This window comes from Periplaneta americana, chromosome 7, assembly GCF_040183065.1.
Source record: "Periplaneta americana isolate PAMFEO1 chromosome 7, P.americana_PAMFEO1_priV1, whole genome shotgun sequence".
Classification (NCBI taxonomy): Eukaryota; Metazoa; Arthropoda; class Insecta; order Blattodea; family Blattidae; genus Periplaneta; species Periplaneta americana.
Window position 1 is genome coordinate 146,019,355 of NC_091123.1, and position 21,767 is coordinate 146,041,121.

Sequence of the window (21,767 nt, forward strand, 5' to 3'; positions counted from 1 at the left end):
TAAAACTTCCAACACAACAGTAATTAAAACTATTCCAATATACAGTGTAGTTAATAAATGAAAATTCATTAAGAACTTGTGTTCAGTTTCTACTAGTGCTGTCAATCGATCAAAATATTTAATCGATTAATTGATAGACTAATCAAGCTTTGATCGATTTAAAAAAAGTTTCAATATACTGTAATACACAATTATTGTTGAATTTAATTTGTGTTTGGTGATAAATGTAAGTATAAAATGTATATTATGTATATACTGTATGGTTGTATTACAAAACAATATTATTGTTATTTACCAACATATTTATTATGTAGATTTATACTATTTATTGTGTCAATTCTTCAGGGATTTTTGAGACAAACACAAAATAAGTATGAAGACTCACCTAATTAAAACTGCTTCATCCATGATTTTAAACATTTGAGTGCAATACATACTCCAAATTAAGTGTTGTTCTATGTTTATTAACAATATTTCCTGCATCACTAAACACGATTTTTCTTTTCTGTAAAGCACTTCTCCACGATCATTCAATTTAAATTTAAACGTTTCACCAAGTTTACTTCTCAAATTCTAGGTCTATGACATAACGGAGTTTTCACTCTTTTCACAGACCATAGAAATCTGATTTTTTCTTTAGCAAACTGAACACACAAGCTTCATCTATAAACTCAGTATTAAAAAAAAAAAACTGCAACAGAACAGCAGATTGGCCCCAAATATAATCGAGTTACAAAATTCCAGGAAGAGAAGAAGATAGTTACTCTCTCACTTGCACAGGGCGAAGGCATGAGGGGGCGAATTCCTGAAAAGTATGTATTTCATATGCTAGGAAGACGAGATGACAAACTTAATAAGGGTTTCGCAGTGTGTTTCAACTTTCAATAGGGGTACACCAGGTCACTGTCACATCTTAATCTCTTTCTGAAGTGTTTGTGCAAAGATTTGTCCCATGATATACCTGCTATCTGCTTTGTAGTTACAAAATAACAGTATTATCGTATTCGAAGCAAGCAATTTCTGAGAGACGAATATTGTCGGAATTTTTACTCTGAGTTTGCATTAACAAAATAATAATTAATATCAAGTAAAACGGATTAGTTTTAATCGACTCGATTATTCGATTAAATATTTTTGATCGATTAATCTTACAATATAAATTGATCGATTAAATCCCATAATACTAGTTTCTACACAAATGTAACAGTATAACATTAGTTTTTCAAATACACATCAAGTTAAATACCAGTACATATTTAAATGCCTCTTGTTTTAATAATATAGACCAGGGGTCGTCAGCACAGAGCACGCTGGGGCTAGTGTCTCTTACCCGCGGAAAATGCAGTGCACTAGGGTGCACTCCGTAGCTGCTAGCGGGTATACTCTTTATCTCTCCCTGTTGCACGACGGTGCACACGGGACAGCACCGCGTACCCTTTGCACATTTCAGCGAGTGCTGACGACCGCTGATATAGACAAACGATTCCTACTTTGATTTACTATTTTATTTCATTAATTCCGTTTTGAGAAACTGCTGAGTAATATGTTATTAAAACTTGACTTCCAGTTAATTCAGAGATACCTTCCAATACCGTGATAGTTCTTACGTTATTTCTTCTGGAGAACACACAATGTCATTTAATACACTTTTCTTACGAAGTGATTTTTGCATACCGCACACCAAGCATCATTTAACATAACATTCCATTGAGGATTGGACCTATTGTATGTTGTTTTTGTCTATTTTGATATTTTGCCACACAAACTTTAGCACCCTGCTTCTTCCTCCTCATGTTTTTGCATAGAGGAGAAAATAGCATCTGTGCTATTGAAATTTAATGACGGAGACCTTTTCTACTGGTTTTATGAAGTAAGTAACATCCCCATATTCTAATATAGGGCCTACAGCCAGTTAATCTTTTGTGCTATATATAACTTTCAGGCTTTAGTTCACCAAGCAATGCTATACTAGATTAACTACCAAATCATTCGATTTTAAGCAACATACCTCTTCACGAAATCTCTTCACTATTTCACCCTTTTTTCCAATGATGCTGCCAACTTCCTGCAACAAAGCAAATACTGAAATTATTGAAAGTTCCACAGATCACTTTTAAGAAATCAGTTATGCACTACCACATTCCAAGCCAAATCTGGTATGCAACCAATATTCAATCTTTGTTATGCAATTCAAGTAGTGCAGCATGCTACAAGCGACATAATCTAACTAAAGAAAAACCCTCAAAGTAGTGAAGATATCAAGTATGTCTTCACTTACAACTATGTTATCGAAATTAAATATTCTTGTGACAACCCTGAAGACCCTATCAAACAATCGATGAGAATGCTGAACCTTGTCAGCCTGCCCGTTGTTGTTCTTTTGTTCCCATGGAATGTGCTGGCAGAGAATGTACCAGATTGACCTGACCCCAGCCGAGTTATATTTAGTGCTGCTGTAGGTAGAATAAAAGTTGGCTGTTGTTTTAAATTAGACTACATGGTGACAGATACCTTCTACACACCGAAAAGAGACATAATACCACAAAATACTGCCGCATGACCGAGACAAACAAGGTGACTGTCCATCAAGCAAACATAACCTTTCACATGCAGATGCATCTGGCTCTTCTCCAAACATCCTGCACCACTCTGCTGCTGGGTGCATTTTCGCCAAGCTCTACCAACTTCTATTACAAAGAATTCAATGTGAAGAGCTTTATTGCAATTAGAAACTAATACAGTGTTAAGTGCTTCGATTATATACACCTGGTCAATTTCAAACACACAACTCTCTGCTTCCAAATCAACCACTACTATTAAATATACTCTTTTTGAATCGTAAGGTATTAACGACACTGAGAAATACCTGAGAAGAAACAATATGTTCTTTTGATAGATTTCTGTTGTCCCATTACCAGCGTTTAAGGATATGGCTCCCTGCCAGGAGACAAACTGCCAACACGCCCTACCACAGCATCAGTGACACAAGCATCACTCATCCCTCATGTGCAGAGCACAATCTCTATTCAAATTAAGAAATCCATAGGAACTTGCGTAAACTACAAATTGAGGTGTTTGGCAAAGGGATTCTTCACTAGCTTCCAGGTGATACAAATGGGGTCCTTCATGCAAGGCACAAGCCACATATGCGAAAACAAACAGAATATTGCGAACTGGAGATAAGTGGAAACATACACCAGAACTGTGTCTATACATTTTCCCATTAAGTATAAAAAGACTCTTCTACTAAGCGATAGTGATGTTGGATAGTTCACTTTCACTTGTGTCACTCTTGTGTAAATATACTACTCAGAGATCCCAATCAAGAGCTCCATCTCCATAACCCAATTACACAAAATCCTGATATTCACTCTCTATCTAAAATTAAACCACAAGTGAATAGAAGAGTTGTGAAGACTGAGCCAACCCTTGGCTTGTAATACCAACCAGAATGACATACGTTTCCCATTCTCAACAATGTCCTACTCACTACAGCATCATGTACTTCATCCCTGCTATGTTAATTCAAAGCTAAGATAATAAACTAAACCTGTCAACAGTTTGGTCTGACTTTGCTACTCTGCTCTACCCATAAGCATGGAAAGCAATCTAACATGTAATACATTAAATCCCGAATGTTTTGTTTAGTACCAAATGGGGACAGCATTCACTCCACAGTTCTTTTGAACATAAGAAATGTATGTTATTAAAATTTATCATCGTGGGTATTCTGAAGAAAACAATTTACCGTTTATTGTAAAATTTAACAGAAACTGTAATTTCATAAAAATAATTTCTTTCGGAAGTTGTCCTTCGAAATCAAATGCATTCCATTCATGACTCTGTGCAGTCATGTGATGCCATCACGCTGAAACAATGTAGTCTTCGAATCAATGTTACTATTTTGTAAATGAGACAAAAGGTCATTTACCCACCATAAGCACACATTCATCAGATGTTACTACGTGACAATTCTCATTTACATGCATGCACACACAAAAAAAGACGTAATCCCATACCATATTGTAATTATGAAGAGATTTCATGTGAAGCTCACGAGGATTGCAATCACTTCAATTAGGCCTATAGGAAATTTTGCTTGTTTACTCCGATACTTGAAAATTGTGCTTTGTTGGATATTAACAAGGGTGACAAATCAATCAGATCCTCGCAAAACGTTTTCTTAATGCATAATCATGTTCAAGCAATTCTTGAACAATATGTAATTTATATAGGCAGTAATGGAAATCCTGGTGCAGTATTTGGTAAAGAGAGATGTTTGATATGGCATGTCTTTGAATCAATTGCTTAGAACTATGAGTGATTGCAATACATATCATTTTGATGATTTCAGGTGTTTTTACAGTTTTCTCACTCTGTCCAGCATTAAAGTTGAAATGCAGGAATTATGCTACTACAATTTTCGTTGCAGCATCTTATTGGCTACATAACAAAAGCTCGAAATGTGAAACTCTGATTCATAATTTACAAAAATGATTTTTTTTTTCAACCATGCATTTCCAATGTTAATTAGTTTCAATTTAAGTTTCGATTGCAACGCAGTGCAAGGGCAAATAAAATAAAGAGGGAATGCTGCCCCCCCCCACGTGAAATTACAATCTACCAATTGAAGATTTGATACCAAAACAAGATGGAAAATTATTTGCATTCTACCCAGACAATTGACACACATACTGGGTACGAATAAATTCATTCAAACACAAACAGACAATACGTAAAAAATATGTGAATACTTAAATAAAAATGTATAGCATATATGACATTCATGCACATGTAAAGCAGAAATTAAGAACAGTCCCTACCAGTTTACTGGAGGGGGAAACAATGTACAGTAGGTACTGCTTGAAATGTTGGGGTTTAATAGTGTATTTTACAAGAATTCTTCTTACAACCCTGCCGTCCTGATCTCAGTAACATTCCTACATCAAACAACAGACGAGACCAAGTGAAGTTAATTCATTCAGAGTATTAAATACTGGATATGAACAAAGTCAACGCATTATTCTTACATGACAATTGGCCTAATATATATTCACTTAGCATTATTACTACATAAAGGTCCACCCACATCCACTGTTTTCTATACCTAGATATATGTTAAAGCACACTTCATCTGGGTTCCGATATTATCCTCATTACAGAAAGCTTACAAAACCTAACCTAACAAGATTAGAGAAGCCCAACAATTGCTCAGAAGCCTTACAACACGGAAGAACGAGGAAACCCCTAAGCATGAAGCAAGAATGCTGTTAAGCATCACTTACCGAGTTACAACTATGAATATAGGGTCATCGGACAGGGTGTGCTCCTTACCTTGCCCTGCATGATAAGCCTAATGGTAAGGGTGACTGTGGGGTCATCATTGGGCAGAGGCTTGTCCATGGAATCCATGCTGTGGTGATGTCTGGTCAGTACAGAGGGGTGGCGACACTCAACTCGCTTCAGTCTGCAGATAAACAAACACACGGCGAGTTAGTGGGACTCGGGCTGGGAGGGGACCACACTCTCAAGCCCATGCACTGCCACAGAAGGTTATTGCTTAAATAGACATTACTGGTGCACAGAACAATTTATTAGGGGAGTCGGTAGAAATGTGCTAATTCAGACTCCACTTTTCTACCGCTTCAGATGACACCAATCTACATGTCCACTCATATAGATAGTGTGAGAATAGTGCTTTAAGCAGACTTCCGTTGTTGCCATGAATAATAAATAAACTTGTACTTAAATAAAGGTTTAAAAAAAGTAGCCTGCTGATGCACGCTCCTGGTACTATATACCATTAATACAACTTATCTGATAATGTCCAACATGAGAAAATCACCTTATATCAACTGTGTCCATCACCGTACATCCTGAACAAAATCACTGATATTTGACATACAAAATAATAATGGTAAAGGAAATCACAAAGTCTCAAATGTCAATTAAAATCAGACATCACTAATTCTGCTCTTTTTTAAATCTATCGCGAATATGAATATAATGTTTGGAATTCATGAGCAATTCTCTTAAGAAGAAATCCACAATACTTCCGAAACAGTCTTAGTTCCAAATCTAATCCAAAAAATGGGAATTGCGAAGTTGCTAGCAATAGTAGTAATCCTATTATTCATCACAATTTCTAATTTCAACGCTTTGTAAAAGCAGTCGCAATATTAAATGTCTCCTGTCCGAATTTTGTAAACATATAATACAATAGGATACCATCCTATAATTCTCTGATATTTCAATTATACATTTCAATAAAAATAAGCAAAATGGACGTAAAAGCTTTTACAAAATCTATGGTGCTTTTATGCATAAGGGTACGTACACGTTGGAGCGACGATAAACGATCAAAGAAGCAGCGATGCTATATCAGAGAGAATTGAAGCATGCATTGTCATTGAGCTGTGCATATTGGAGTAACGATAAAAGCGAAGATTCACGATAAAAGCGACGAAAAAGAAAAGTTCCATTTTCTTCGCTCTTGTCCTTCATATGATTTCTAATTAAGATAATATTAATCTGTATTATTACCAGTGGTTATCAATATATCCGAATATTAATCGATTTATTACTATTTCGGCATATTAAATTAATTATTGTAGATATTGACAAATTGATCAGTTGTGTATTTATTCGTCATATGTTATGTGATCACAAAAACCAATCACAACACAACGAATTTATACTATCTTTGGGATGAGAAACGGGTTTAATTTTGTACGTATTTAAGTTATATTAACCTTGAACTTAGCAGCTGATATTTCCTATAATCTTCTTTCATTAAGTGGATGCATAGAATATCTTCTACTGATGCGTCGCTAGGTCATATCGTTTATCGTTGCTCCAACGTGTACGTACCCTTAGTTGGTGCCTGGGAATCACACGTATGCACTGTGAAGTGGGCAGTAAACAGCTTACAATAATAATACGAGTAATGCACCTTGTTCCTGGACACACTGGTGTAAGGGCGTCATCGTCTTATAGCCTTCTGAATCAAGTCTCGTCACAAGTGTTGGAATGAAGCTACAAGCTATGAGACAGGCTATTACTAAACAGGAGGAATTTATGGTGATAGGTCGATGTCGCCTACAATCAAAGAATGATCTGTGTGTCGACAATGAGCAATGTAAGAGTAAACATCTTCACATATCCTTTTTCTGGTGAACTAATTTGATATTACATTGTTCTTTGAATACTGAGGCCTTACAGAAAAGATCGACTTGTGTACGGTTAATATTTGCCTGTCTTTGAACCCTATGGATGAGGAGCACAATGGATCAAATTAATAGACGAGAGTACTTCAGACCAAGTCACAATAATCCAAAATATGATTAACGAAATAGTGTAAACCATGTATAGAATGAATAACAAAACTGGAAATGTGTAACATGTTTCAGCATGATCGCTCCATCTCAGAGATTTCACAATCCAAATCTTGAGAAGTGTGGACGTGTTAGTTACCATCTACAAGAACTGCATGGTGTTATAAAACATGTACCAATGGTAAGGTACATAATTAATTACTAAGTTAATGTAGTGCAACACATATTCACTGCACATGGAAGCAATCTCAGTCATGAGAAGTTGTTATAAGAGTATACTAAATTAAATTAAATGATTAATTAAAAGCTATCAAGCAAACTAAACATGATTTCACAGAAAATAGTTCTACACCAATGTCAAACATATAGGGCTACAATAATACTGTCACAGATTTGAAAAAAGAAGCCAAAACTTATCACACAGCACGAAGAATACAGCATAAGGTGGAGATGTGCTCTAAATCAATATGAAGCGTGTCTAAGTTAAATTATACAATTTAGGGCAAAAACTTGAAAATAACAGATTAAAACAGTCCTTCATCATGATTCCATTTCCACAGAAAAGGGCAAAAGAGTCGCTTGCGCGAGTATGTACACAACCCTGTATGAATGATCCAACTTCCAATTTAATGAAGATGCCTTTAGTTCTAGAGATATTACAACTCAGGGTGAGAATTGGTGGGGGATCGTCACTCCCTTGGATAATTTGGTATGCCCTGCTAAAAGGGTGTTGATTTGTCCTTGCCAGGGACACATTTATCCCCTTCGGGTCATAATTTACAGTTTCCATATTTTTATGTGTTAGGCTTACTAATGCAGTACATAATAATGACTAATTTCTTTAATATAATTTTAGCACGACAACAATACGTATCGGGCAACACTGCTATTATTATGAACAAAATTTTTATAGACAATGAAAATTTTAATGTCCACCCCCCTGGGGAACATATTCAATTTGCATCTTGTTAATATTTATATTATTGGCAGGAAGTTCTCGTTAAAATTATCTTATACAAAAACATATAACATAGGTCATGTCCCAGTTTTGTCACACAGTGCAAATCGTCAATAACGCTTGGTATATGTAGCAGTTGGTTTCAAATCTATATATAGATGCTGTGTTTTGTTCACATTACTAGCCAGGCAAAATGAACTACATAAAAGGGTAATACCTCATACAATATTAAGGACATTAACATGGAGTTCCTTTTAAAAATTAAATTATGGTTTATTTAACGAAGCTCGCAACTGCCGAGGTTATATCAGCGTCGCCGATGTGCCGGAATTTTGTCCCGCAGGAGTTCTTTTACATTCCAGTAAACCTACTGACATGAGCCTGTCGCATTTAAGCACACTTAAATGCCATCGACCTGGGCCGGGATCGAACCGGCAACCTTGAATACAGAAGGCCAGCGCTATACTGGCTGCGCTACCCTGGCCGTGTTCCTTTGAAACTCTATTAAAACTAATCCAGTATTTATTCATATACACTTGAGTTTTACAAATATTTCCTCTAACATCGAAATCGTAATTAAAATTGGTCAATTTATACTAGGCCATAAAAAACAACACACATTTTTTCTACATAGTTGTCTGTGGTTGCATTGTTGCATGCATTTCATCAGGAAGGCTGTACCAATCACCTACGACGAGTAGAATTGGCACAGACAGACTCGACTGCTTCATGTTGCCCCAACCACAGGGGAAGCACCGACATAGACACTCGTCTTCAAACATTAATTATGTTAATATTTGTTATGCATGTAACATTATATTGCTCAAATGTGCGACTATAATAAAAAACTTATGTTACTATACTGCTGACGAAGTAAGTTCCATGTGATTGGCGAAAGTGACAAATAGTCGATATGTATCTAGAGAACTGGTGGCGAGAAAATCATCACGCATGAAATTTCTTTAGCAGGAATAGAAGTCAATTGATTTCAACATTTATTTCTATATTTACGAAATTCAGAGACCAATTATTCGGTCTGATAAGACTTGTCCATGAAAGTGTCCCCAAACATTAAGTAAACCTGCTCCTTGCAAAAAGTAAGAGCCTTATTAATAGACATTCTTAGCGCGGGCTTCCGGTGGATGATCAGCGAACTAACGTTTTTCGTATTCATAAACCAGTGTTAGCGATATGATATGATATGATGTGATATATGATATGATATGAATCCTGTACAAGTAATCAGTCGATAGTCGGGGCTAGTTTAGCACGCTCGTAGCGTGGGCTAGAGAAATGTCTATGCATAGCACCCTAAATGTTTTACTTCCAGTTTATTTTGTATTTTAGATTATTTTTGGGTCACAATAAATTGAAATGTCATTTATAGTCGATATTGTTATAAATGCGTATTTTATTATCAATTTTATTCGAAAGGATGTCTTGTTTTGTTGAATAAGCATAGCAAATCCTTCATGTCTGTACCATGAAGACGGTGAAGGTAGTAATGGTGTATGGTATGGCAATCTGGAGACTACAGCAAGATCAATACTACACAACAGCTCTTAACATTGCTGAGCTGGTGGAAATCAAGAGGCTGATGCCACACTTTTCAATCACCGCAACTGCATCTTAGAGACGAGATGCGACAAAGGCCCATGAATAAATTCAAACCTATTTATTATGAAGCAACTAAACTGAGAGCCCATCGAGAACAGACAATCCTGTCAGTGTACCTGTGACAAAGAGTTAAATCCATCCTGTTTGGGGAAAACAAAAGTTAACTAGTACATTATATTCACAATCTCCACAGTTGTTACAGCTACAAATGTGGAACTCCTTCACATGCATTTACGTATATTCTTCGTATTTGGTTTACTAAAAAAAAAAAAAAAGAGTATCACGAACGTGACACATAATTTCATACTTTTACGTGTTTCGCAACAATTCTGTTTCTTTATCATGTTGCGAATTATTATGTTGTTCACATTGTAATTTTTGAGCTATCGGTATTATTAAAAAAGTACTTAACTGGAATTATTTAATATGCACTGAAACAAAAAGAAACTTTAGTTGCCTCCTTTGTACAAAAAAGACCTTGAAGTTCATTCATGAATTGTACAATTCAAGTAAAGGCAATTAATTTTCCACGAATTTACATGCAATAATTTTATAATAATTATTTCTAACACTTTTCCATTTACTAAAATTACAATTAAACAATTATGCTAAAATAAATTACTTTTCTTTGGTTCACTAATACGTAAAATGAGTTCATGACATGGGATACTAATCCTACGAAGATGGCTCAGCATAGCTTCACCTGGCTGAGAAAATGGTAGACAATAACTCTATATACAATAATTTTTTCTAAACTTAATGGGCTGCTCATCTTGTGTCAATTTCGAATTCTTAAGTTTGTGTTTCTGCTTTCTAACAAAAATCAATAAATTATATTTTATTCACCATGTGCCCAAAACCACTTTTCCGGGATAGTTACCTATTCCAGCAAAAAATCGAAATCGATCTCGAGTCACTGACATATCTCAGGGTGGGTTCGATTCCCTCCTGCAATTATTACCTGGTTGGATTATTTTTTCCCAACTGCAAAGCGAATGCCAAGTAATGACAAGGTAAATTCTCGGCCTCATCTCGCCAAATATCATCTATCACTGACTCAATCACGCTAAATAATCTCGTAATTGATATAGATCGTTAAATAACAGAATAAAATAAAAAAATCGCTCTCTTACAGCATTATAATATTTTATGTACTGAGAAAGTAAAAAATGAAGTGAGCTAGATTTCTTTCTGGGATAAGAGATTTCCTACAGTGTCTTCGCTATATGCACAAATTAACATTTCCAGAATTTGATCAGGAGTTTTTAAATGTGTTTGGGTTCTAACGAACAATGCCTATTCTTCAGCGAATATTTAATTACGAAAATTGACAAAGGGCAGTAAAAAAATTTGCCAAATATTCTCATTTAACGATAACTGATTCATAATAAGCCAACTCTTTCAATGTATGATTCTTGGCCAATGTTTTGTACTCTTAAGTAGAAACTTTGTACTGTTAATCTTCGTTTCATATCGAGGAAGACGGAACCATGAGTCTTACTTCATATCATGTATACAATTAAATTAAATATCATGTTAAAACATAATCATGTTACCCTCTCCGACACAGAAAGAGATTACCTCATAATGAATCACATTATTATACGTGAATTTCATGTCACAAAAAGCTAAAAATATATACAAAATAAATGTCAGTGATCCGTCCTTACGCTTCCTGAACTGGAACTTAAACACAAATCCAATGAGCCCCGAGTTCGATTTCTGGAAATTACTGCGAGACTTGTATAGAACTTTCTCTCTCAAAGAGACAGCTAATCCATTTGTTCATTATGTCATCTACGTTAATTATTTCAGTGTCGTAATGATTAGTTATTCCGGAACCTAATGACATTTTGATGAAGCGATGTGCAATTAATGACAGGTAATCAGCGTGAATACAGTACTTATTATCAGTAAGCCTTCATATTCGTTATTACATATAAATTGTGTTTTGAGCTACATTTTCACATTCAATTATACATCCGTAATTAAATAAGCGAAAATGAATCTGCTATAAGCGGTCTGTTCTCCGATTTGAACTGAATGTTCGTAATTTTTGCTACAGTGAGGAAAGTATTTTGGGTAAGCGAAAAGTTGGAAACCTATGACTGAAAGAAATCCGCTTGGTTTGTTCTTACCGTTGCAAAGTGTATAGAATGGCTCGCAGCTTTTTGCCTTCTTGTATCATACCGTTTTGTATCGATACCATAAGAAAAAGTGTTATTAGTAGACAGTGGATGCGGGATGACTTATCGTTGAATGTAGGTGCACATTTACTATATGTTACAATTTTTTCATTCAGATCATTGGCTGAACAGGTTTTAAACGTGAACAGACGACGTCAATAAGCTACTGTATCTCCGTACAGTCAGAATGAAAAGAAAAATGATGTACTGTAGCTCATACCTCGTCATCATTGATGGAATTACTAGCGTTGCAGTAAACGACGATATAGTCTCGCAAGTTGTCGAAGCTGAATCGTCTTCGCCTATAACACAACTGCACACATTGCGTTGCAATGTTACTATGAAAGGACCGGGGTTCCTTCGTTCTGTACGCTGCTATACTCGCCAGGTACACAAAAGACGGACGACACGGCACGTGCCATATACTATGATACGAAACAATTTCACTTTTCCTTAAGTCATCCCGCATACACTGTCTAGTTATTAGTGATTGACATGAATTTGAAACTCCAAGGTATGAAAGAGAAAGATTGCACTAACGTAAGCTTCAATTGTATGAACGACATACAAACCTAGCATCGGTATGATTGTTAATTCAATACTGGGGAAAACTTATAAACTTTAGTAGAACACAGTGTGCCAGTTTAATTCCTTACCTAAGAGGCACGTACGCCCTCAGCTGGGTTACGAGTTCCTTTTACGCGCATAGTATTGTGTACCCCCACTAAAATCAAGACCATACAAGGGAGATGTTCATTTGTGAGGCTCTCAGCACAATCGGTGGATGAATAAAAAAAAGTCTTCAGATACTGATTGAGAAATTAAAGGTTAATTAAAGGCTACCGAAAAAACTGAGCAGCTTGCAACCTTGAGTAGTAGTGCTCACTTAGCTGGCGAAGTATGTTGAATGCTCAACCTTCTCGCATGTAAAGTGACAAGGTATGCATTCACGGATGGCAACGCAACTACTCTCTCCAAGTAAGCACAGTTGTTTATTAAGCCTGCTCGAAACATGGGTACGCTGCGAACCTTATTGTAGTCAGCCGGTGTGGGTTTGGAAATGTGCCTAGCTTGAGGTTAGCGTAATAGATCATGAAAGGTCGCAGTGCTGGGTCGTAGTGGGCCCCTCCATAAGTATAATTCGCGGGTGCTCGTGTAAAGGGGATTAAGTATGAATTGACTAACTGGAATAAGTTTAGATTTGAACTATCCACAATTACTTTTCTCTTGTGTTGAAGGGGTTAAGTAATTCTTCCATCTATGATGCAGTTACAGTGCTTCATATTTTGTAACAAAGGGGTCTTGTTCAGTGCCAAAGGAGAGAAGTTTACATACCTTACAATTTGACTTAACCCTCTTTACATGAGCACCCGCGAATTAAAATTCAATTCACACCTTTAGTACGGATAGAACATTTGTATGTGTGTGTGTCTATCTGATGTGGAGATCTACGTACACAGTTTTGGGCAAGGTTCCGATATGAATTCCTTTTTTTTATGTAAGTCAATACAGGACTAGTTTTCTGTCAAAAAATCTGAAAGTTAGAATTTATAAAACAGTTATATTACCGGTTGTTCTGTATGCTTGTGAAACTTGGACACTCACTTTGAGAGAGGAACAGAGATTAAGTGTGTTTGAGAATAAGGTTCTTAGGAAAATATTTGGGGCTAAGAGGGATGAAGTTATAGGAGAATGGAGAAAGTTACACAACGCAGAGCTGCACGCATTGTATACTTCACCTGACATAATTATGAACATAAAATCCAGACGTTTGAGATGGGCAGGACATGTAGCACGTATGGGCGAATCCAGAAATGCATATAGAGTGTTAGTAGGGAGGCCGGAGGGGAAAAGACCTTTGGGGAGGCCGAGACGTAGGTGGGAAGATAATATTAAAATGGATTTGAGGGAGGTGGGGTATGATGGTAGAGACTGGATTAATCTTTCTCAGGATAGGGCCCAATGGCGGGCTTATGTGAGGGCGGCAATGAACCTCCGGGTTCCTTAAAAGCCAGTAAGTCAATACAGGACAAACTAACGATATGATTGAACTATCCCCTATGAAAGCGACGTAAGTTTCCTGCTGAATCTGACAAGCAGTGCGAGTGAGAATTTATTAAGTGTGTTCGTGTGAATGAAAGTATGTATCTCCACTAACTATACAGCACCGAGATTTCATTTATGTTTCTCATGTACAAACTTGCTCTGCCCGACAAGAGTAAGGGTAATTTGAAGAGAATTTCCCAGGTGTCAAAATCGATCTACAGTGCATCTGAAAGAAAATTTAGCGGATTGGGAATGTTCTCCAAGACAAAAAGCATAGAGACAGCGACATGTTTTGACAGAGGAAACTCTAAGCGGTGTAACATTTCTGTAAAGCTGCAATAATAATAATAATTAATGATAATGAAGAGTGACTGACTGCCTAATAGCCCTAATAGGTTCTTGCGGTCAGTGAAAGTGCCACTTCAGCGGTAAGAAAATAGGTACACTGTACTTCACGTAAAAAAATAAAACCTTCACGCACAGAAAAACGTCATTAAATATGTGGCAGGGCCCATTAGATTTTTTTATCTTTCCAGGATGTTGGGAAATTCGCTACTACGTAACATTCTGTAATACTAATTCGCGTCTAGAGATACAAACCCATTATTATAAAGAAAACTAAAATCTGCTTAGGAAGGCACTCAAAAACACATACACGGAGGCTAGAGAAGCTTTCATTTCTTACACTGCGAAATAAACGTTGTAAAAGCAAAGGAAATAAAATAACTGCAAAGTATACCACCGCGACAATAAACTCTATTCCTTTAGGAATTGAATGGTGTTTTATTTTTATGACACGATTATTTTTAATAAAGTTTCAAAGATTTCAAAAGTGACATAACTTTAAAGCAAACATGTACTTCTATAATAAAAATGCTTTACGTCGTAACTTCTGTTTAATTACTTGTAGTTTTTTTTGTCCCCACGCAAATTTCCCGCTTAAAGTACAGTGAGAACATTGTCAATATTGAAGCGCACAATAAAAATGACAATGCCTGAATTATAAATTCCTACACACACATTTTAACACCTTATCACTAATTCGTTTCTATCGGACGGAACTTTCCCGAAGCTGTCTAGAATAGATTCTGCGAGTTTTAATGCGTTTATTAGAGGGTGGTATGTTATTATCTTATTTAAATCGTGTGTTTAAGAATTTTATCAATAATTATTCACGTAAAATAAGACATATAAAATAACAACCCGTGTTATTTTTTACAACATTTACACGAACGTCTTGCAACATTTTATGTTTTGTTTCTGTGTATGTATGTGCGTGTATATATATATATATATATATTGTTTTATATAATATTTATTCAGATGTTAATGAAGTGTCACCTCCATCCCAAAACAATGTCGAGGTCGTGAAGCGAAACAAGTAACTTTTGGCAGGCCAGATATACAGATTCCAGGACAGTTCAGCTAATCCTACTTACTGGGAATAGAATTTCTTACGCAAGTTTTCACATGGTTGGGCACTTCTCCCTTCGCTTGATTAAAAAGATACAACTAAACCCAAAAAATGTCGAATATTTTTTATTCTCATTTTCACAGTCCGTGATGACATAACGGTGGCTAAAAGAAACGAACCTAAGTTAATTAAATTCGGAACATGATTTTATTAGAGACCGGTAATGCTATTTTACTGCTAAAGTGGCCAATTTTAGGAATGCTCGTGTGATCTACTGAAATTATCGTCTTCCTAAACAGAAACACTTCACTGTAGTTAGTCTATGCTGATACCTGAAGTAGTACCTTCAATGAATGATCTTATGTTCTAAAGATCTTAATATTAAGAATATATCATGATAGCACTAGAACTCATTATTGCAATCCTTACAACTGATCGATATAGACCGAAGATTACCTCTCCACCACACACAATTGAAATTACAGCGGTCAATAAGTATATGGGAAGAGACCTTACACTTCGTTGTCCTGCACCATAGCGTCGTGGTCTAAGGACTCCAAGACACAATGCCTGGATTCGCGTTACGAAATGAGCGTTGGTTCACAGTCCTCAGCTGGAAAGAATTTTCTTATAGAATTTCGGCCAGTATTTAGGACCGGTGGTAAATTTGGAGAACTATGATGGGTATCGGAATCCTGTTTCCCAAACCAGCTGAAACGCCTGGGAAAGAGTACCAACGTGCTGACCATACGTTACCACAGTACTGATTGGATGATCGTTCGCTTCTAATGAGGCATATGAACGTAAGGACAGCAGTCGGCTGGTCGACGTTGACCCTTCATGGGCTATCGCGTCACGCTTTATATTTTGTTACTGCCAGAACATACAGAGTTCTCTTAGGCTTAGTGTTTGATATATGGAACTTCTTAGCGTGATGAAATATTGTGAAATTAGGTATTCAACGAGAAACAACATTTTCAACCAATTTCATAAAAGAAAAGCACCAAATTTCACTTTAACAACAAAATCAAGAATTGTTACTCCATTCTCAGCAATTTTAAATTTTTCGTTGTGTGGGATAGACGACGAAAGGGTTACTAAGGTTATAGGGACTGCTGATAGGTGTTTTGTAGCAATGTGACAATAATAAAAAAAAAAATAAGAGAATTTTCTGCCTATTCAACGTATTTACTCAGTCGAATCAACCTTTGTCCAGGAAATAATGAAATCTAGTTGTGTATTTCGGAATGTCTGAACTAATAAAAACAAAAATAAAAGTGATCCTGATTGAAACAGTTGAGGTCACAGAATATTGTATTCTTGTACGGACAAACCCGAATTACGTGAACTCGGACTTACGTAGTAGAATATAATATACGGAATGCTACGGAACAACGCGGAACGTGAAGAACGAAGATTACGAGAAAACGTGTGAAACAGTGGTATAGGGAAATCATATTTTAAATTTTATACAGTACTGTACATCAGATATTACAGTAATGTTTATTCTTTAGTGTAACCTGCTTTTGTTATCAAGCGCGCACGCGCATATATACACACACACACACAGTTTATATTTTTTTGGATTCAGCAATGTTAGTAGACAACATATAACAATAAAAAAAAGCCGAGCCATATAAGCTATGAATGCATCACTACTTTTTACACAGCATCCAGCAAAATTCGTATTTAAAATTTTTTAATCCGTATTTAACAACGCTGTAAATTGCGAGGTTACTTAGGCCCGATTGTATAAACCATTTAATCTTAGATCAGAGGTTAAATTGATCCCTGTTTCAGTTGAACTTGGAATTTTGTGTTGTATAAAGTCTAATCTGAGATTAATTTGTCTCAAACTAAAGTCAACTTTGACTGAAGAAATTTCTCCGATTAAGTTAGATGATCCAAGTTCAGTTATTTCTTTCCTGTTTGAAATATACGAGTGACAGATTGTGCAAATAAAATATCCATTATTATTAATATCAATAGATATGATAGGTAGGCCTACATTTATATATAAATTTCTTTCAATTTCTTGCCTTATACACAAACATTCTTATATTTTATAAGGCTCTATCGTGATCAGCAGTATCAAATAACATAACCTATAATTATATTATGTTTATAACAACCATTAATTATTAATGGATATGATAGGTACATTCATAAATTTTCAATTTACTGTATTACTAAACGAAAATTGTCGTTTTATAAAGCTTTATTATGTTTAGCAGTATCAAACACCATAACATGATAACAACTCGGAGAACAGTCAACCTTCTTATTGTCCGCCATTATTTACATTGCACAAAAAACCAGTGTCTCCAACAGAGTATACGGAAAGTCGCCAAAAAGTAGTTGTAAAGTCGCTAGATTTCTCATTATCAACAAAGAAAGATTAAATTTTGTCACCATTGGGGTGCTAAAAAGGTCACTAAATCCCTATTTAAGCAATATAAAAGTTAAAAGAAATTGTTGTTGAAAAAGAGTTAAAGTCGCTAGATTGGCAATACTGAACAAACCTGTATAACATGGTCAGCGCGTCACGTATTTCACCTGTTTATGCGATGTTGCCAGATCCTTTTCACGTGAACTTAGATTGCATTTGAACCAAGGTAATTTGATCGCAGAAAAGTTTTATACAATAGAAGAAGTGTCTGAACTCGGTTCACTTTTCTATCTACGATCAAAGTTGATCTTTAGTCAGGGAGTTTTATACAATTGGGCCCTAGTGTCGCTGAACTGGAATAACGACATTGTAATCGGAGAGAAGAGTTCGAATATGTTATAGAATATTGTCTAACATTCGCCATACGGTTGGCGAAAACTTCGGTGGGGGGGGGGGGAGCATACCAAGTAATCAATCCAAACGGGATTGTAACCCATGCCCGAATAGTTTCCAATCAGTACGCTAAAGCAGAACTACCGGCAGAACTAAATCAGTGGCCTATTCGAAGTCAGCTGCTGATAAAATTACATCACCAAACATTTATCTGGGTTTGATTCAACGCTGTACGAAAGAAAATTAATACAATCTAAAGTATATTACATGAGCTTCACCCCGACTTATTTCTGCTCCAGAATGCTTATTTTTCACCGAAACTAGACTCATACAGTGGCATAATTGTATCATATAGCCCCATAATACGTATTCGCAAAACATTAAGATTCTTTCTTCATTAAACACACCAAAAAGCGATATATTTTCAAAAACATCACGTGAGTCGAAAATACCACTATTACAGCAGAATAACACGATGTCGAAAATACCACTATTACAGTAGAATAACACAAAAGAATAGCATGTTTTCGAGTATAATTATATACATGTATATGGAAATATTCAGTCTCGAAATGCATTTTGTAACATCGCAATACTTCGTATCATAAAGTAAAATGTAAACGTAATCTTATGTTCATACAAGATTATCGGGACGTGAATGTGTGAGCTCGAAGATTACAGACCACTTGACTCACTCCCAGAAGGACTTAAAAGCCACAAAGGGGGCGTAATCCGCTAGAACACACCAAGAGAATGAGACAGATCCTGGGGAACAGCAAGAATTACGGCAGAACCTCACAGTCGGTCATAAAATTGATAAGAAAATTTCTTGGCACGTAACGAAGCAGAACACGGGATCTTCTTGTCACAGATTGAAGACCCAGACGGAAAGAGTGCCCTTTTTTTTAATCAGAGAAAAGTCGATAGAATGGTATCTTCTCTGAAGTCCACAAATTCTCCGTTGCATTCATGATGTTCAGTACCATCAATCTGTGTGTAGGGTTTTGTTCAAGCTAAGTTTTCAAACGTGATACAGCATATTAGTTTACGTTGCTTTGCAGCTATACGTTTTGCAAAGTCTGGCTCAATTCTAGATACTTGAAGTCACAAATCTAGCTCAACATTAATTTCATTTCTGTATTTTCTCTTCAAGACCAGGGCAAAAAATAATATGCACTCACACTAATACGTTTACGCAATGTAATTAACAAAAGTGTTGTAATGCAATTCGGGAAATATTGGGATACATAGTCGTGAATACAATATCCTGCAAACTGTTGTAGAAAACATGCTTTTTTAAGCTCGATCAGAATATAATCCAAGGGGTGAGAATGAGATAGCTCAAAGCCAGGGGCGGACGCACGATTTTTTTTCGGGGAGGGATTTGAGGAGATAGTAAAAATGGATTAATGAGAAATAAGTTTATATACTCACAATTTGTTTCCGAGTCACAAACATTTACAAATTGTCCTGAGTAGCGTAGTCGGTATAGCCTTCTGTGCTAGAAGTTGCGGGTTCTACCCCAACCCAGCTCGATGGCATTTAAGTGTGTTTAAATGCGACAGGCCTCTTATCAGTCGATTTACTGGCATGTAAAAGAAGTCCTGAGGGAAAAAATTCCGGCACACCGGCGACGCTGATATAACCTCGGCAATTGCGAACGTTGTTAAATAAACCATAATTTTTTAATTTTAACATTTACAATGACTGCAATACAAAAACAATGACAGAATGACATTTATAGAAGAAGGCGACGAGGCTTCTTAGACATTTCATCCAGTACTTCATGAGCTTTTACGTCTACATTTTTATGTATATACATCAAGGCCAGTCCATTTAATCTGTCTGCTCCCATCGTGCTCCTCAAGTAAGTCTTCAAACACCGCAATGTTGAGAACGACCGTACTGGTGTTGCTGTAGTTACAGGCAACGTGCAGAAAAGTTTCAGCGCCTTGCGAGTGCAGGGAAAAATAATTTCATTGCACCTGTTCAGAGATGATATAAAATCAGTAGGTATTAGGTGAAGATTTTTCTGATCAAGGAAATTTCTTCTCCACATCTTCAATTCATTGAAGAAAGACTCTGGTGATGCATCAACATCATTGGGCCACTGATTTACTACAGCCTCAACAGCAGTTTCTAAATCTTCATCTGATACTCGCACTATGTTTTTAGGCAGAAAAGTTTGTATGGACTTCAGGATTCCCTTATGATTTAAAAACCAGTCCTTGAGCTGACTAATGAAATAGTCTAAGAAGAGAAGGAAGATAATTAAAAGCCTAAAATACTCTTCATGACTCTCTGTCTTGAAGTAAGAACGCTGTGTTTGTCTTCCTGCAGTTCTTGGAATTTAACATTTTAGCAAAGAGAATTTACGTGGAAAACTCTCTAATTCCTATGTACATTCACGAATTAAAATTAATATTATTTTTGTTTCTGGTTTCGTATTTTTCTCAAAATTTCGGGAGGGGATATATCCCCTTAATCCCCCCCCCCTTGCATCCGCCCCTGCTCAAAGCTACACTTGAAAAAGGAACATATTCCCTTAATTTTAATTTCAACGAATCAATATAACACTTTATACTTTCAATGCAGAGGGGACTATCTGTCGCTAGAAACGAACTGGGAGTAGGAAATTAATTCTCAATTGTCAACTCAGCAAAATCACAGGTTCAATTTCTTTATCGTTGCTTCAATCTTATTCTGAAGAGCAAACACTGTTAAATTCCAACCCTGAAGACCGAAAAGTAAAGAATTAATTTTAAAAGGTAAAAATAGCAGATACTGTAGGTAGGCAAAACATGTAAGCCAAGAGAAATCCCTCAAATTATCTCATCCCTGCGTCTCCATAGTCTGAGATAAAAAGGAAATGTTCAGAGAAGCTGAGAAAAATCAGAGAACATGATGACATTAAGCTTAATTAAATTACTATTTGAAAACCCATCTCGGTTCCGCGGGTCCCTTTCGATCTGTAAATCCGAATGACTAGCGGACCACAGGTTGCTAACAATTATTGGTATAGGCCAGCCAAGTTCCGATTACCGACGTCAGGAGTCCGAACTACTGAGCTCGTTGCACGTTTCCTGTTTGTAGCGATAGCAGCGACCTCATCTCCAATCGGTAATAAGAAGTCAGTGATCTTATACAGAGCAAAACATTGCTCATAATCCGTAACAACTGCATTCATTTTGATATTTCCTGAACACTTGTGTGGACTTGTCTTAATTCGAAAAACTCCACATGTCAGAAAATCAGTAAAGCAATAGCTTCATTACACTTATATATATATATATATATATATATATATATATATATATATATATATATATATATATATTATATGATCATTAGAGCCCGAATGTTTGGCAAAATGCCTTTTTTACTGGGTGGAAGTAAATAATTATTTTCATAGATATAAATGTGATTTGGG

At 36.1% G+C, this 21,767-nt stretch overlaps 1 protein-coding gene across 15 annotated transcripts in view; it reads right to left on the reverse strand.

Moving 5' to 3' along the window:
- The window catches only part of mub (poly(rC)-binding protein mub), a 155,149-nt gene that overhangs the window by 33,511 nt on the left and 99,871 nt on the right, over positions 1-21,767 (reverse strand). For all 15 annotated transcript variants that reach the window (XM_069831478.1, XM_069831477.1, XM_069831476.1 and 12 more), the window contains exons 2-3: positions 5,335-5,467; positions 2,009-2,065 (exon numbers count right to left, since the gene is read on the reverse strand). In XM_069831478.1, coding sequence (XP_069687579.1) covers positions 2,009-2,065; positions 5,335-5,412 — 135 coding nt within the window. In that variant the 5' untranslated portion in view covers positions 5,413-5,467. The remainder of the gene's footprint in view (positions 1-2,008; positions 2,066-5,334; positions 5,468-21,767) is intronic.